At 41.9% G+C, this 17,698-nt stretch overlaps 1 protein-coding gene across 1 annotated transcript; it reads left to right on the forward strand.

Moving 5' to 3' along the window:
* The first annotated feature begins 978 nt into the window (after positions 1 to 978).
* antkmt (adenine nucleotide translocase lysine methyltransferase) lies at positions 979 to 16,527 on the forward strand. Its single transcript, XM_052021136.1, has 6 exons — positions 979 to 1,019; positions 3,183 to 3,343; positions 4,086 to 4,190; positions 6,963 to 7,103; positions 8,397 to 8,447; positions 10,586 to 16,527. The coding sequence occupies exons 2-6, from the start codon at positions 3,185 to 3,187 to the stop codon at positions 10,778 to 10,780; spliced, it is 651 nt and encodes a 216-aa protein (XP_051877096.1). The 5' UTR covers positions 979 to 1,019; positions 3,183 to 3,184; the 3' UTR covers positions 10,781 to 16,527.
* The last annotated feature ends 1,171 nt before the right edge of the window (positions 16,528 to 17,698 follow it).

A 17,698-nucleotide genomic window follows, 5' to 3' on the forward strand; every position in this document is an offset into this window, starting at 1 on the left:
TTTCAGCTTCATCCCCTTTGTAGTTATTCACTTTTGGTTTAGTTTTTAGCTGTAAACACATTGGGTTGGATTTAAACCATCAACTGGTTAATCCGCATCTGGAGTATCGCATTCAATTCTGTTCGCCCCATGAAACGAAGGGCATGGAGTCTTTTGAGAGGGTGCAGAAGAGGTTTACCGGGATGCTGCCTGGATTAGAGAGTATGTGCTATAAGGTTAGACAAAATAGGTTTGAGCGGCGGAGGCTGAGGGGAGACCTGATAGAAGTTTATAAAATTATGAGAGGCATAGATAGAGTCAATAGCCAGCACCTTTTTCGAAATGTCTATTACTAGAGGGCATGCATTTAAGGTGAGAGGAGACAGGCGGGGCAAGTGTTTTACACAGAGTGGTGGGTGCCTGGAATGGGCTGCCAGGGGTGGTGGTGGAGGTAGATACAAGAGCTTGGAGATAGGTACATGAATGTGCAGAGAATGGAGTATGGACCTTGTGCGAACAAAAGGGATTAGGTGTCATTAGTTTAATTAGTTAGGCACAACTTCATGGGCAGAAAGGCCTGTTCCTATGCATTATTGGTCTATGTTGTAATGTTCATCGAAATATGTTATCAGGTCATCGTCACATTGCTGCTGGTAAGATCTTGCTACATGCAAATTCGCAACTAATCAGGAATGCAATGCTTCAATATATATGTCATTGGCTGCAAAAAGGCCCTGAGCTGCCCTGTGTTTGTGAGGGATGTTATATGGATGCAAGGATTTATTTTCAGATGTGTCCAGTAACTCGGGGTACATGAAGGGGCTTGTCCTTTGCAAAGTGACTCACTCGCCCCCAAGCACTTTCAGTCCTCGCTGCCGGGGGCGGGGTCAGTGGGACAAAGTGGACGCTTCCCCCCTGACTTCGGAACCACCGGGTGCGGAACCAAAGTGTGGGGCTTTGGGGGAGAGGTGCCGGCGGGAGCTTCCGGTCCGTCGCGGGGATCGGGAGGATCCGATGTGGAGACGGCGGAGCGGGATACGGTATTCACACCGCCCCCCCCCAGTCACCCCCCCCCCCCCGTCTCCCCCACCACTGTCTCACCCATTCCCCCGGTCTCCCCCCACCACACCCCCCCGTCTCACTCTCCCTCCCCCCCCGTCTCCCCCAACCACCTACCCCCACCCCCGTCTCACCACCCCCCCCGTCTCCCTCTCCCACCCCTCCACCGGTCTCGCCCAACCACCCCCCCACCAGTCTCCCCCACCACACCCCCCCGTCTCACTCCCCCTCCCCTACCACCCCCCCCCCCCCCCCGTCTCCCCCACCATCCCCTGGTCTCCCCCACCACACCCCCCCCCCCGTCTCACCACCCCCACCCCCCCCCCGTCTCCCTCTCCCACCCCCCCGCCGGTCTCCCTCCCCACACACACCCCCCCATCTCCCTCTCCACACCCCCCACCGGTCTCCCCCAACCAACCACCCCACCCCTCCCACGTCTCCCCCCCCCCCCGTCTCCCCCACCATCCCTCGGTCTCCCCCACCACAACCCCCCGCCCCCGTCTCACCACCCCTCCTCCACCACCGTCTCCCTCTCCCACCCCTCCCGTCTCCCTCTCCCACCCCTCCCGTCTCCCTCTCCCTGGTCCCCTTCATGCCTCCCCCTCTCTGACCTCCAGCAGCCCATTCCCCCCCAACCCCTCGAAACATCCATGCTTTTTACACCTTCGCCCTGGCTGCTGCTTCCCGGTCTGTGCAGATTTCTCACTTTAATACGAAAGCATTGTGCTCCAGGCTGTGTGTTTTCCCCTGACTGCAGCCAGCAGTAATCACTGAGCTTTCCATACTTTGCCCTGAAAAGTGACAGCTCATTGTTTTAAAGTGTTCCCTTACAAAAGCATTCATCAAAATTGTATGAAAGATGATAATTTTTGTAAGATTTATTGAAAAATTTTGTTCAATTTAACAAGAATGTGAATATTACTTAAAATTTGAGGGAAAAACACTCAAATTGATCCAGGTATTTGTAGCTCTGATAGTTCTGATGCTAAGGTAGCCAGACTGACCCAAGAGATCTTTGGTTTGACCACTGGCCTGTACTGAGGTGGTGCATCACAATGTTAGCTGGCTCATTCAAGACATTTTAAACCTGCAGCATCTCACCAATGCTGAGTACATATGGGAGCATCACAGGTAAATTATAATCTAGCTTCTGATGCCTCCATGCTGGAATAGTCTGTCAATCTTAATGGTCAAGTCATAGAGACAGTTAGCTGTGGTATTGAGGTGACCAATGCCTGTAGGATCATAGAAATTTGTGGCAGAGAGAAGGCAATACATGCTAGCATGTCCATCCTGACTGGAGAAGAGTTACCCAGGCTTATCCCATCCCAGTACTTCCTCCTCAACCTCATGAGTTACAGCATTTCTTAACTAAATACCTTCCAACTTAAGTGAGAATGAGATCCCAGGAAGACACAAGTCCACAGAAGTGCAAAGGCAACATGGGCAGCAATAGAGGAAGAAAAATTGTTCCGTCTGTGGTTAGGAGCTCTCATTTTTGCTCCTGATGGGATATAGGAGTTATAGGAGTTACAGGACTTGGATTGAGCGATGTTGAAGCAAGTGCAATTATGTTTCCAGTGGGGAATGATGTGTGACTTGGAAGGGACTTGCAGGCAATAGTGTTCCAGTATGCATGTTGTCCTTAAACTTCAAGGTGGTGAAGGGACAGGTTTGGAAGGTGCTAGTGAAGAAGCCTTGGTGTGTTGTAGTGTACTTTGTAGATGGTGCACACTGCAGCCACAGTGTGCTACTAGGTAAAAGGAATGAAAGTTTAGGCAAGGAGGCCCATCTTGTCCTAATGGATCCAAGCACACCAGTTGTTTCATGGGCCGAGGATAGACACGATGGGCTGGAGAGTTATTTATTTTGTAGTATAAGTTATGTATAGTTTATGTAATTTACGTTTGTAACGTACTGTGCTGCTGCTGCAAAAAGCTAATTTTCATGGCATTTATATGCTGGGTGTGTATGTCCATGACAATGAACTGGAACAGCCCCTGTGCCATACGTTTTAATGTTAACCTTGCCATTTGGCAGAATACAGTGTGATCACTGTGTCGCTCAGTGCTGTTCTGCTGTTTGAGTCTAATAACATTGCCTACCCTCATCCATACATTTCAACCCATTTTGATTTTCTTCAGGAATGGACCAGGATGACAGTGAAGGAGAAGCCATCCTCAAGAACCAGTCAGTTGGTGGCTGGGGTTTACTGCAGATTGCTGGATGCACAGGCTTAACTGCCTACGTAGTATGGGCAGGGATATTGATGCCCGGTTTCAGAAGGGTACCTCTAAGGTTACAGGTGGGAGTATTCTTCAAACAGCATTTAGCTCTATTTCATGCAGAGATACTAGCACTGAATGTGTAGTAAACTTCTCTTCTGTTAATCAACAGACAAATGCTGTGAGCTTCAGAATAACATTTTATATTGTGTCTCATCTTACTAACAATGCACAAGTTCCTCCCACTGTTTATATCCCTCTCAGTTTCTTGCAGAGATCACAAACTGAGAATGTTGTCCACAAATTTGACCTAGTTTGTCACTGAAGAGGAAATTGTAATAGTTGTGAAGGAAGATTCAAAACAATACCATCCTTTTCACGTTGTTTCTCTAAAGTAATGGAAGATTACGGTTTTTACATGAAAGATGTTTCAGTTTCCGCACTTACACTAAACTTTTGTTAACAGTGCATTCCCATTACTTAGCATTCAGTTATAATCATTGAACTGACAGAAAGAAATCCAGCCCGTCCCATATTGCATTGTAGCCTCAAGTGCTTCCCAGCCATTGCCAATCACCTGATCTCCCAGGAGAGTCTTTTCAGGGATAGAAAATTGCTATCAATCAAGTGACCAAGTGTCACTCTTGACTATATGGTGCATTGTACATGTGTTTTTTGTTTAAACTAAGGTCTTCAAACTTTCTCTTTTTGGGTGTTTTGTAGATTTTGCAATTTTTTTTCTCACCTTTTGAGGAAATTAAGATCTTTCCTCAGTGACATCAGTTCAGCAGAATAAGGAAATGTGGCTTATCTTTTTACCAGGTACCGTACATACCTGCAAGTCGCAAGCAGGTGCAGAATGTGATGACGTTACTTGAAGGCCGTTCTGGCAAGATGGTGGACTTGGGATCGGGTGATGGCAGAATTGTATGTAAACTCTTGCACTATAAACATCCCGATTCTGCAAACAGTACTTTGATTAACTTTTATAATTGGATCTCACAGCATAGAAAGTGTTAACAATATCATAAAGATCTTTTTTTCTGTAGCCAGATCCCAGAGCTCATTAAGTATGATTCACCTCATTTAGTAAGAGTTATTTAATCATGTTGTTTGATTAACTTTGAAGATGTAATTGGAGATTTTTGTAATTCTTCCTTTGGATTTCTGAACGTCATTCCCAGTTGCCAAAGTAGTAAACAAGCAGTGCCTTAGCTCCTGTCAGTTCTGCCCTGAAACTGCCCTCAAGGAATCATAGAATCATTGGAAGCCATTCACCTCTTTGTATCTGTGCCAATGCTAACACAGTTATTTGGGTTAATCCCAATTCCCAGCTCTGAGATCATCGTTCTGCGGGTTATAGTAGATCAATTGTTCATCCAGGTACTTTCTTAATGTGATGAAAGTTTCTGCCTCGACCACCCTTTCAGGTCATGAATTCGAGACCCTCTCCTTTCTCTGAATTAAAAGATTTGTCCTCAGAAACTCCTTAGAATCATTCTACCTTAAATCTATGTCCCCGGTTCATGATGTCTGTGCTATGGGGAAATAAATCCTTCTGGTTCACCCTTTCTAGGTCCCTCAATACTTTTACATTTCATACTAGATTACCTAGACCTTCCATGGAAAACAACCCCAGCCTAGCCAAGAGAAACAAAGGACTGCAGATGCTGGAATCTAAATGATAACCACTATGATGCTGGAGGAACTCAGCAGGCCAGGCGGCATCCAAGGAGAAAAGCAGAGTCCTGAAGAAGGGTCCTGACCCGAAACGTTGACCGCCTGCTTTTCTCCACGGATGCTGCCTGGCCTGCTGAGTTCCTCCAACATCATCGTGTTTTTCACCCAGCCTAGCCAATCTCTCCTCGCGCTTCAAATTCTCCAGCCTGTGCAGTTTTTCGATCCGAAACGTCAACAATTCCTTTCCTCCCCCACAGATGCTGCTTGACCCACTGAGTATTTACAGCAGATTGTTTGTAACATCATTATAAATCTCCTCTGTACCTTGTCTAAGAGGATGGGAGGTGCAATAACACAAAGTGGACAAGTTTTCTTCTGCTCAGCCCTCCCATTAAATGAAAATGCCATGCCAAATGGGAAAAGAAATTCCCACCAGCCCAATTCTCTTCCATGCTGTCGATTCATTAAAATAAAAGTGAGCGTTGGTGTTTCTATTGTGATGAATCTGTTGACCCAGCTTTCTTCAGTATATTTTAAAATGTTGGAACATCTTATTCTGTAGCTGCAAATTGATTTTCTGTGATAGGGTGAGTTTTACTGTCAGCCCCTGATTTAGCCAATACTGAACCTCACATAGTCCCTTCCCAAGGTTGCGCACCTGGGAAGAGTCAATTATTTTAGGGTGGATCGTGGGCTTAAGTCCATGTCCCGATGCATTTGTTTAAATTTCTCCTGTCTACTCTGTACCTAAAGCAAGCTAAAAGATTGTTTTATTTCTCATGCTGTACAGATGCAGCGCTTTAGAGAGAAGGGAGGAGATCTGATGTATTCCCAGGATTACTCATAAACTCAAATTCCTGGCTGATCGTTGTTTGGTTCCCTGGCCAGGAAGGCATAATGAAGGGAAAAATATGTTGTATTTTAATCTTGCCTTTTTTGTCTACAGGAAATGCCTGGCCCACTCATGTGGGAGTTTTTAATCCCATGTCGTTCCATTCTGTAGTTCTTAGTCGGGTGACCTCCCAGGTTTTAAGGAAAAGCAGAGCAAGTCCCTCTTGAGTACTTCCTAGTAACTGAATAGTACTGGCTCATCTGGTAAACATTACAGTTGGGGTGTTATGTGGGATGACTAACACATTGAGGTGCTTTTGTAGTGTCCTATCATTGTTGACAGTATCATGGTCATGCACCACTTGGCAAACAAAAATTGCATGAATTAGAAGAAGCTTGCAGAAGGTTGTTGAATAATATCATCTCACAGCCCAGAATGGGCCACCATTTGGCTTGTATCAATCTTACCACGACAGTGCGTAACAAAGAAACAAGCTGCTGCTTGTAACACTAAATGTTGAAAATTCATGCAAGATGTGAACTGCTTCATTATAAAGGCAGTGATCAATATTCCTCTTGGATCAAACAGCCCTGATGGTAACTTCCTGTGGAATTTGTTGCCACAGAGGGCAGTGGAGGCCAAGTCATTGGGTGTATTTAAGGCATTGATAGGTTCTTGATTGGTAAAGGAATTGAGAGTTATGGGGAGGAGGTGGGAGAATAGGGTTGAAAGAAAGCTGACGTGACTGAATGGCAGAGCAGACTCAATGGGCCGAATGGCCTAATTCTGCTCACATATATGTTAAAGTCTTCCCATGTGGCCTCAAACATTTCAGTGCCGCTTTGAAAGAGCTGGTGTTGAGTGTCAGCTTCTGAAGTGGAACTTGAATCCACCATCTCCTGATAAAGATGATGGTGGCCCCAAATGAGCCACAACTGATAATTAAAATGATGCAAGGCTTAAAAGTACATTGAGGAGGAAGCTTGTCTGAAGTATGGACACAGGCACAGAGGGCAGTTGGCCTGAATGGTTGTTTCTCTGCAATAAGTTCCATGTAATGTGAAAGAAAAATTGATTGCAGCTGTTAAGTTTTGGTTAAAATCGGGATGAGATGACATTTTCTTTTACACAACCCATTGAACTTTCCATTATAGTATTAATTCACAAAATCCCCTATTACTCCATAGGTTCTAGAAGCTAGCAAGCGTGGCTTCCACCCGGCAGTTGGCTATGAATTGAACCCATGGCTCATCAGATTGTCGCAGTTCCACGCTTGGAGAGCAGGCTACCTTGACAAGGTTTCCTACATGAAACAAGACTTGTGGCAGGTAGAAATAAAATCATTTTGACTTATTGAGAGTGGAAGAACTCCATCACTTGATATTAATGATTGTCCACAAGTTTTCTCAGTCTTAAATATGAACTTACAGAAAAATTGCATCTATGTGAAATTGCATTTAAGTGCTCATTTTCTTTTGGCTATCAAATTCAAGTATAGCAAGTATTATTGTGGTAGTTGCAAACAAGTAACTTAACATTTTGTTCTAGCATAGGGAATGTTTTTGGTCAGTTTCAATTCAGTCTGTGGGCTACCTACCTATTTGTTTAAGGAAATGAACTGATTTTATAGACGGATGTATCAAAAGATTGTCTTGTCTGAAAAGACCAACCATTGATAAGTAACTGCTTGGTCTGATTGTATTACACAATATAACTATCAACATTTGTGCAAGTGCTTTTTCAAGATTTAATATTAAAATTTTGCATTGACAACCATTCTAGTCTGAGGCATCATATAAAAAATATTCAATTGAAAAATATTAATTTGGAATTTGCAACAAAGTTGACTCATTATAGAAGCAGATCAGTGAAATGATAGATTAACCTGCCAGGGCCTTGCTGTAGATTTTGTCATGGGTTCACATTCACAGTTCTTGAAAAGCAGTCTCACAAAAAACAACTGGTAAAGGACATGAACACAGGCGCAGAGCATTTGGGCTGGATGGTCCGCTTCTGTGCTATAAATTCTATGGAATGTGAGTAGGAGAAATCATTGCACCTGTTAAGTTTCAATTAAAATCAGGGTATGGAGCAATTAAAAAAACAACTTGCATTTATTTGCTTATAAAGTGTAATACAGTAAGGCATTCTAAAGTGCTTCCCAGAGCTGCCTTGGACCACTGTTGCTCAGAGGTTAATATCCTCATCATGTCTTTCCTGCCATTACTCCTTTCACCTTTTGTTTTATTTCCATCCCACTCATCCTCTCTCTATCTCTGTACTTGCTGAAAACCTATTACATCTCTAACTTCCAGTTCTGACTAAAGGTCAATGAATTGAAACACTCACTCTCTCAACAGATGCTCCACGATCTAGTGCATACTTCCAGCATTTTCTGTTTTAATTTCAGATCTCCAGCATCTGTGCTCTCTCAATTTTATCCTGCAAGAGGAGCCGTGAGAGACAGGAAAATTACAGGAAAAGCATGGGCTATCAGATAAAGTCTTGTGTGTGAAATTGTTGTCCATGTTTTTTATAATGTTGTAAAATACACATATGTGATGCTCAGAAATAGACTCCTAAATACTGATGAAAATTGACATCATTCTTATTTTCATTAGGTTGATTTGTCACACTGTTCCAATGTCACAGTTTTCCTGGCTCCCAGTGTGGTAAGTGATATGCTATCATTTCTCTCTCTCACTCCACAAATACATTAATGTACATCTTTCTCATTCATGTACTTGCCAAGCTTCTCATTGTATTCCCAGTATTGTTAGAGTCATAGTTCCGAACATACATGTAACCTTTTTGTCTTTTGAATAACCCTGTTATTTCACTGGGTTTAGTGCAATTGGTCACTCTAATTAGACACTGAATCCAGAGAGTAATTTTGCCTGTCAAATCTAGAATATATAACGAAGTTTTGAATGGAAGATCCTTGTCATTACAGTGAATTTTATTGGATTATGTCATATAACTGCTTGTCTTTGATAGGCAGACCACTAACACTCATCAGATTCTAGAAGTAATAAAAACAACTTTATTGTAACATAACTGTAGTAATATCATTCATAATAGAACTGAACAAAAGGAAAAGATTCATAGTTAATGCACACCACACCGATCCCCTCAGAATTGAAACAAGAAAGGGACTTGTGCATTCTCAAAATAAAACTGACTTTGAAATAAACAGTTATTTTTTAAAACGCTAATCACAACAGTAATCTTGCTGTAGGCTTGTACCCTGACTACGTGAGGGTTCTTAGTCAAAACTGTGACAAATGTTTTCTGAATGCATTCCAGGTGGACTGAAGGGGGGAGCTTAACTGCTACTCAGCGAGAAAGCTATCGGCGGTTTAATAAAAGGAAATGTGCACTAATGAGAGATGGCTCGGGGTCCCTAATGTTTGATCTTACTTGAAGGAGAGTTTGGAGAAGGCATTAGCTTTTTCTGTGGGTTAGATTCATAGTCATACAGCACGGAAACAAGCCCCTCTGGTCCATGCCGACCAAGATTCCCATCTAAGCTGGTCCCATTTTCCCTTGCTTGACCCATATCCCTCTAAACCTTTCCTATCGCAAGTAGACAGGGTGATGAAGAAGGCATTTAGCATGCTGACCTTCATCAGTCGGGGCATCGAGTTTGGAGGTAGGGACATTGTGTTGCAGTTATAGAAGTTTTTGGTGAGGCCGCCTTGGAGTATTGTGTACAGTTTTGGTCACCCTGTTATAGGAAAGCCATTGTCAAGCTGGAGAGGGTGCAGAAGAGATTCACAAGGATGCTGCCTGAACTAGAAGGCTTGAGTTACAGGGAGAGGTTGGCCACGCTGGATCTTTATTCCTTAGAGCGTAGGAGAATGAGGGGTGACCTCCTAGAAGTTTATAAAATCATGAGGCTGTGGATAAGGTGGACAGTCATAGTCTTTCCCCCGGGACTGGGGAGTCCAAAACTAGAGGGCACAGATACAAGATGAGAGGGGAGAGATTTAAAAGAGACCTGAGAGGTAACCTCTTTACACAGAGGGCAGTGAGTACCTGGAATGAGCTGCCAGAGCAAGTGATTGAGGCAGGTACAAATGCAACATTTAAGAGGCATTTGGATAGGTACATGGAGGGGAGGGGCTTGGAGGGTTATGGGCCAAATACAGGCAACTGGAACAAGCAGGGAGGATGCTGTGGTTGGCATGGATCAGTTGGGCTGAAGGGCCTGTTTCCATGCTGTATTACTCCATGACTCTATCCATGTACCTGTCCAAGTACCATTTAAATGTTAATTTACCTGCCTTAACCACTTCCTCTGGCAGCTCATTCTATATACTGACCACCCAGAGGGTGAAAAAGTTGCCCCTCCTATTAAATCCTCTCATCTTAAACCTATGCCCTCTAGTTCTTGATTCCCCAACCCTGGGAAAAAGACTGTGTGCATTCACCCTATCTAATTCATCCCTCATTATTTTATACACCTCTGTAAGATCAACCCTCATTCTTCTAGACACTAGTGATAAAAGTCCCAACTTGCACAACCTCTCTCCATAAATCAGTCCCTCAAGTCCCAGCAACATTCTCATAAATCTTTTGGTTAAATTTTCGAGTTATCTCTGCGTTGTTTCCTGCTGAAGAGACTTGACTACTTATCCTTAGAGCAGAGTCTGGCAGAATTTGCATAAAGTCGTATTTTTATAAGTTAGGTTTTCTGTAACCCAGGGGCCCTGTGTAGTTGGGCTGCATAATGGATAATTTTTGTAAGTTATAACATTTCGGTGGGTTAGTCAGTGAAAGTAATTTAAACACACCCCTTTCTGTGCAGCTTTCTTTACTGGAAGCCAAGCTCTTATCTGAACTTCCGGAAGACGCCTGGATTGTTGCTGGTCGATTCCCTTTTCCAAGCTGGAAACCATGCTGCACGGTTGGCGAGGGGGTGGACAGAGCCTGGCTTTACAGTGCCAAAAGGCTACGTCAAGAAAATAAATCCCAAATCGCACAGGAAGGAACAGCAGTGTAACAGCAGCTGTCAGCCGCTAACTGCTGATGCGTGAATTAAAGAAGAGACAGTTAAATTATTTCTTTTATCTTTGTTAGCTACAAGCTGCATCAAAAATGTTTTTAGTAACCACAGCAGTGGGTTTTTTATGTAAATACATTTTTTTATTAGGAACTACCTATTTTCCATCATTCTTCTGTAACGTTATCAAATTAGCGTCTCCAGGGAAAATGGCTTGAATGTCTAGAAGCTGTAGGAATTGCACTTCTAAGGATTTCCACCAAGCTTTCCACACAGTTATAGCAGAAATTTAGAACAGCGCCCATGGAGTTGAGTTGGAATCTATCAGTTGTAAGTGAGAAGTTTTGCAATGTGGGGAAGGAAATTGGGGTTTGATGTTGAGCACCAAAGATTTTCACATTTTAAAAATTATCTGTTGATGTTCTGCCACTTTCTGTCATTGATAGTTCTTCTGAACTAAAGAAATCAAGAGTACCACGCCCTTTATTGTTCAAAATATATAACTAACCTTTATTGGTTTTAGGGATAACAGTTAAAACAGTGGCTAAGTTGATGGGTACGGATAACCAAGAATTTCTATGAAGCACAATGGGTTAAGTGGTATAGATATGTGACTGAAACCTTTTAGAGTAAACAGCTTGTCAAGCTAAAGTGGATTATGCAAAGATATTCCTTCAGATAATAAAATTTTAGATCAATAAACCCTGAGTATAAGAGTTATAGAGCAATACAGCACTGAAGCAGACCTTTCAGCCCAACTCGTCCGTGCCAACCAAGATGCCCATTTAAGCTAGTCCTGTTTGCCCACATTTAGCCCATTTCCCTCTAAATCTTTCCTATCCACGTACCTATCCGAATGTCTCTTAAATGTTGTTATTGTACCTGCCTCAACCACTTTCTCTGGCAGCTCTTCTCCATGAAGTTGTTGGCCCTCAGGTCCCTTTTAAATCTTTGCCCTCTCACCTTAAACCTATGTCCTCTAGTTTTTGATTCCCTTTCCCTGGGGAAAAAGTCTGCATTCACCCTGTCTGCTTCTCATGATTTTATACCCCTCTATAAGGTCTCTATCACTCCTTGGTCTCCTATAGTGCAAGGAATAAAGTCCAAGCCTGCCCAACCTCTCCCTATCGCTCAATCCCTCAAGTCCTGGCAACATTTTCTCAAATCTCCTTTGCACTCTTTCCAGCTTGATGTCTTTTCTATTGCAGGTTAACCAAAACTGCACACGATACTCCAGGTGCGGCCTCACCAATGTTTTGTACAACTGCAAAGTAATGTCCCAAGTACTATACTCAGTGCCCTGACTGATGAAGGCCAGCGTGCCAAACCTGTGACCCCACTTTCGGGGAGCTATGTACTTATACTACTTGATGGTGCTGCAGCCAAGAGTAAAGGCTCCTTGTAAAGTTCCCAGGGTATCCCTCCATCTGGGGTGAATGTAATACATTTTAGAATGAGTACTTATTATAAGTATTTATATGGCTCATCCACAAGGTTAAGTTGGGTGAATTTTCACAACAGTGGGTTGGGTTAGCTGACAATTATGTGTTGGAAAAACACAGGATCGGCTACAACCTCACTCCAATGTCCCAGGGCCCCAAAGTTTCCTCAGGTTTTAGAATTCACCCATTTGTTGAGAAAAAGTGAGATCCATTTATTGTACAGTTATTCGACAATGTTTGCCAGTCTACCCCAGTTGTTCTGTTTTGTTTACAATATATATATTTAACCTCTTAAGATAAACTACTGTGATTTCTAACTTAAAACTCACAAGATATTTGCATTTGTAAATAATAACTGTTTTAATGTGAACCCTTTAAGAATTATTTACCTTTCGATTTCTGATTTCATCAGCTTGAATTGGGAAACCTTGACATTCACAGAGACAGATTTAGAGCCGACAAAGATTTGTAGCAGTTCTTGTGTTTATATCACTTTGATATTGAGGACCATTATGAGACAATTGTTCAGTTTGATTCATTTACCCCTCTTTCCCATTACAGAGCCAAAGAATTTATTGTTAGGTTGACTTGCTGTATTTTTGTTCATTATGTGTTGGAAAAACACAGGATCAGCTGCAACCTCACTCCAATATCCCAGGGTAGGAGACCAAAGGCATCAGTGAGCTAGGTGGCTTTGTACAGCAGCGATCACCATTGTGATAGTAGTTTATTAAAGTTTTGTTAAATATAATCAAAATATTTCCAAGTGTTGTGGTAGGATTCAGACCTGTGTTTCTGGATCAACAGTCCTAGGTTCTGGATCCTAGTCCTATAACTTTAACTTAACCACTATTCTACCATGCCCCAGAAGACTGACGTTGTCTCTGCAACAGTATCTTCTCATTTTTGAAAGGTGTAATCTGATTTCCACTGGGTGCTTAATGATGTCCAGTTCTGCAAACTGAATTCATCCTTCGTTCTTTCTAACATTTTATTTCTTTTCATCTTCTGAACCGAGAGATGTGAAATCATATCAAGTAACCAATAAAAAGTGTTTGACCCATTCCTTTCCAACAAGTTGGGTAAAATATTGAATATTAAGGGAGAAAGTGGCAGAGCCTTGTTTGACCTTTTTTTAAAAATAATATTCATTTCAGTATATTTCCCCCTCTCCTTGGATGGTGTTGATGTTCACGTTTTTATCAGTTTGAAAGACCTGCCTATTGTCCCACCCTGGGAACCCCTTAACTATCACTTTTTGGCCCACAGTGTTGAAGGCCTACACTAGATTCAGGCTAATATCGTCATCTTGGCTTCCTCCATAACGTTTTGAGTATTGATGTGTTTCCATTACATCCAAGTGTAGCTGCTATTAAGTCCTAATGTCTGGGGCTAAAAATAATTGTTTCATACGATTTTTGAATATATAATGCACCAGTGGGCCTCTAGTTAATATTTTTAAGTACTTCTCTGCTTTCTGTCTTGACATTAGAACAGTGAGATGTGATAAAATATTTCTGGAGTTGTTAGGGTTTTAAGCCGGAAAGAAAGGTGTCCAGGTAGAATGTCCATGGCTTTAGGGTGAAAGGGAAAAGATTTAGGGGGAACATTAGAGGGAACTTCTTCACTCAAAGAGTGGTGGGAGTGTGGAATGGGCTGCCATCTGATGTGGTAAATGCGGGCTCGCTCTTAACTTTTAAGAGTAAATTGGATAGATACATGGACGAGAGAGGTCTGGAGGGGTATGGGCTGGGGGCAGGTAAATGGGACTAGCAGAATAATGTTTCGGCACAGACTAGAAGGGCCGAATGGCCTGTTTTCTGTGCTGTAGTTTTCTATGGTTCTAAGGCTAAAATTGGTTCTCTCTGGTTCTATTAGATCTTCAGTGGCTGCTTCATCACAGCCTGGTCACTTGTGTTGGATTTACCTCTGTCTTGTGCCTTCCATTGTTGTCTTAATACATTTGCAAACTTTGGTGGCTGCAGTTGTTAGGTATTTGACAGATTGTTTCTATTTGTGGGTTTTTGTTCTTCCATTAAAAGGCATTTATGCTGGTCCATTTATTGTTTGTCTTGCCAATTTCTCTCTCATTGAAGAATATTTGAGTTATTTTATTGAGAACTTATTTCCCTTGTGTATCTTTTTACTGGAAAAGTTAAAGAACCTTATTTTTTGACTCTTGCTGGAGCTATTTCAGTTATTACCATGTTTAGTTTTATAGTCTGTTAATATTTGAGTTATAAATTCAATAAGACTGCTTACTTTCTGCCTTTATTTTTAAACTTGTTCTGCCACTGTTATAAGTTTCAGTATCTCACTTTCTCTGTTATTGCATTTTGGTGAGCTCTGGTGTTATTGTTTACTCTTAGAACCTGATCTGAGGATTCATAATTATCATCACTTTGGTCTGTGTTCTGTTTCAGGAGCTATTACAAAATTTATCGTTTAACATTTCTTCCTCATTGCTATGATCTCAACTTTTTGTTTTATTCAAGATGTTTCGCAGCTTTCATTTCATCGCTAATTTTGATAATAACGATAGCACAACATTTGTACTTTGACTCAAGTTGTACAAGGAGATGCAATTCCTTATTGATTGCAGTTGATTCTGGCATTTTACTTTCTCTTTTATTGGTATTTTATTGAGAACTGCATGTCCCTGGAATACCTACATTCATTGCCCGTTTTTGATTGCCCTCGAGAAATTAGTGGTGAGCCACTATCTTGAACTGCTACAGTCCTTTGATGAAGATGCTCCCAAAATTGCTGCTGGGAGGGAGGTGCAAGACAATGGAATTATGATGTATTTTCAAGTCAAAAATGTGTGCCACTTGGAGTGAACTTGCAGCTTGTATTGTTATCATGCCTCTGCTGACCTTGTGGTAGATGTTGCATGTTCTGGGAGGCACTATTGAAGTAGGCTAGCTGAGTAACTGCAGTCCATTTTGTAGATTTTACTGAAAAACAGCCAGAGTTCACCAGTACTGGAGGGAATGGATGGAGTGCCAATCAAGTACGCTTCTATGTCCTGGAAAGTGTCAAGCTCTTGGACAGTTATTAAAGTTGCACTTATCCAGACAAGTGGAGATTATTCAATCACACTTCTGACTTTTGTCTTGAAGAGCATCGGGCAGCGATCCACTGGATACCAAGCCTTTAACCTGCTCTTATAGCCACAATATGTGGCTGGTACAGTTGGATTTCTGGTCATTGATGACCCCCGATTGTAGGTGGTGGGGGCCTCAGCTATGGTATTACTTGCCACATTATCAGCCTATGCCTGAATGTTTAACCTAATGCCACAAGACTTCATTGGGTTGTGGAGTCAATGTTGAGGATTCCAAGGCCTGCATACCATTGTCCCAGCAGCTTGGGAGGTGGGATAGGGTAAACCAAGAAGTTGCAATGGAAGAGTCAGTTATAACACGAGAAGAACTATGCTTGACTAGTCTGTGCATAACTGTCCCAGTTTAGATACCAGTACCCAGATGTTTTGAGGAGGACATTGCAAGACCAGGTGGGCTGGGAGTAAATTTGTGGCGTCTAAAATCAGTGCCTGTGTTGATGCCAGATGGCCTGTCTGGTTTTAAACTTTCTCTGTGTGAATCTAGCTGTAATAGTGCAACCGGGTGGCTCGTCAGGTCATTTCAGAGGATGTTTAAGAATTATCCACTGGAGTTAAACTTAGACCACAGATACAGTTATCAGGACAATAGTTAACTGAATGGGTTTAAGGCAGGGCTGTACCCTTAATTAGAATCAGGTAACTTTTGTGGTCATCATCAGGATGTTGTTGTCATTATTTTCCAAATTATCTGAATTTAAGTTCCACAGCTTGCCATTGTGAAACTCAGATCCCTGCATTCTTGGCTCAGTAATTTAACTGCCGCTCCATCGCCATTCCCATCCCCTGGGGATAGTTGATTTGACTCTCATTGCTCAGTTTGGTAAGTTAATGTCTATTGTGCTGCCCAGGCACACTTTTTATGGAATATTTCCAATTGCAGATTCCGTAATTATATTTAACATTTTCCTTAGTGACAAGTAATAGTATTGTAATTGCCTTTTGTATTGCATGTGATGCATAATAGGATTTAATGAATTTTTCCAATCTCTTGGTTTTGTGTACTTTTTGAATATTACTGTGCTAAAGTTCATTGCTAGGAATGCTTAATAATAGGCATCATTGATGGAGTATATTTAAGTAACATGGACATTTGAGATTTGCCCATTTATGCTGATTAAATGTGTCACCGTAAGGCAGCAGCTTCATCTTGAATTTCTAAATAAAACATTAAAGCTGAAGATGGTGGATTCTTGGACCTATTAATTAATAAGAGGCCATAGTGAATACATTAAGTCTAAGTGCTGTTCCGCCTCAAGACGTAATCACCCAGAGAGAAAAAAAGTATTTTAAGGCTTTTAGATGTGTCTATTCTAAAGCATTAATGTTTGTCAGGATTTTCAAGAGAAAATATTATTTGATGCTAAACAGTTCTGACTTCTCAAAACAAGAAAGCAGGAAATAATTTAAAGAGAATCTTGCCTGTGTCACTGCCACTTCATTGTTGACCGAAGTAAAGTTGGAGAAAGTTGCATGGTGGGAAGGATTAAAAATATTTTTCATCAAGTGGAATGGATAGAAAATCATTAAATGTTTGAGGAGGTGATATTACTGTAATTCTGCAATGGCATAAATTTTTGAGTGGAAAGAGGTGGGAATGAAAAATTAAAGCACTTACTGCAAAATTCAATGGATAAATCACATCCCACATCAAGCTTGTATGCCATTTATAAAAGACTGCACAAATTCCATGAGCACATTTATAAATGGTCATAAAAGTGCAAGACAGTAAATATTGGAAGGACTGATGCTTGCAGCAGACATTGCCCAGTAAGTAAGGATCAAAACTAAAGATTTCCCGATCTGCAGTAAAAACACAAGATGCTGGAAATGTCCAACAGGTTGGGCAGCAGCTGTGGAATGAGGAGGTTGAAGACCCTTAATCAGAACTGGAAAAGGTAGTTTTAAGTTGTAGAGGGTGGGGGTGAAATGGATATCTCTGAAAGGATGAGGCAAGAGTTGCTGTGCTTATACATTGCTAGATAGGTTAATGAGGGAACAGAAAGGTACAAATAAAAGGGACATGCATAGAGATAGTGCAGTGAACTGAAGCCAAAGGAGAATGCTGGAAATGCCCAGCAGATCAGGCAGTGTCTGTGGAAAGAGAAATACTGAGTTAATTTACAGTTGGGTAACCATTCAGCAAAATTAGCCAGTTTTGACACACAGGAGAGTTATCTGAAATTGTTGAATTTGATACTGAGTCCTGATAGAAGATGACATTATTGCTCAAGCTTACAGTGGGCTTCATCAGAACAGCGCAGAGGACCAAGGTCAGAGTGGAAGGGACGAGAATTAAAGTGCAGACAGCTGGAAGATAAGGGTAACCCCTACAGACAGCATGAAAGTTGC

The sequence above is a fragment of the Pristis pectinata genome, chromosome 8 (genome assembly GCF_009764475.1).
Source record: "Pristis pectinata isolate sPriPec2 chromosome 8, sPriPec2.1.pri, whole genome shotgun sequence".
NCBI classification, from domain to species: domain Eukaryota; kingdom Metazoa; phylum Chordata; class Chondrichthyes; order Rhinopristiformes; family Pristidae; genus Pristis; species Pristis pectinata.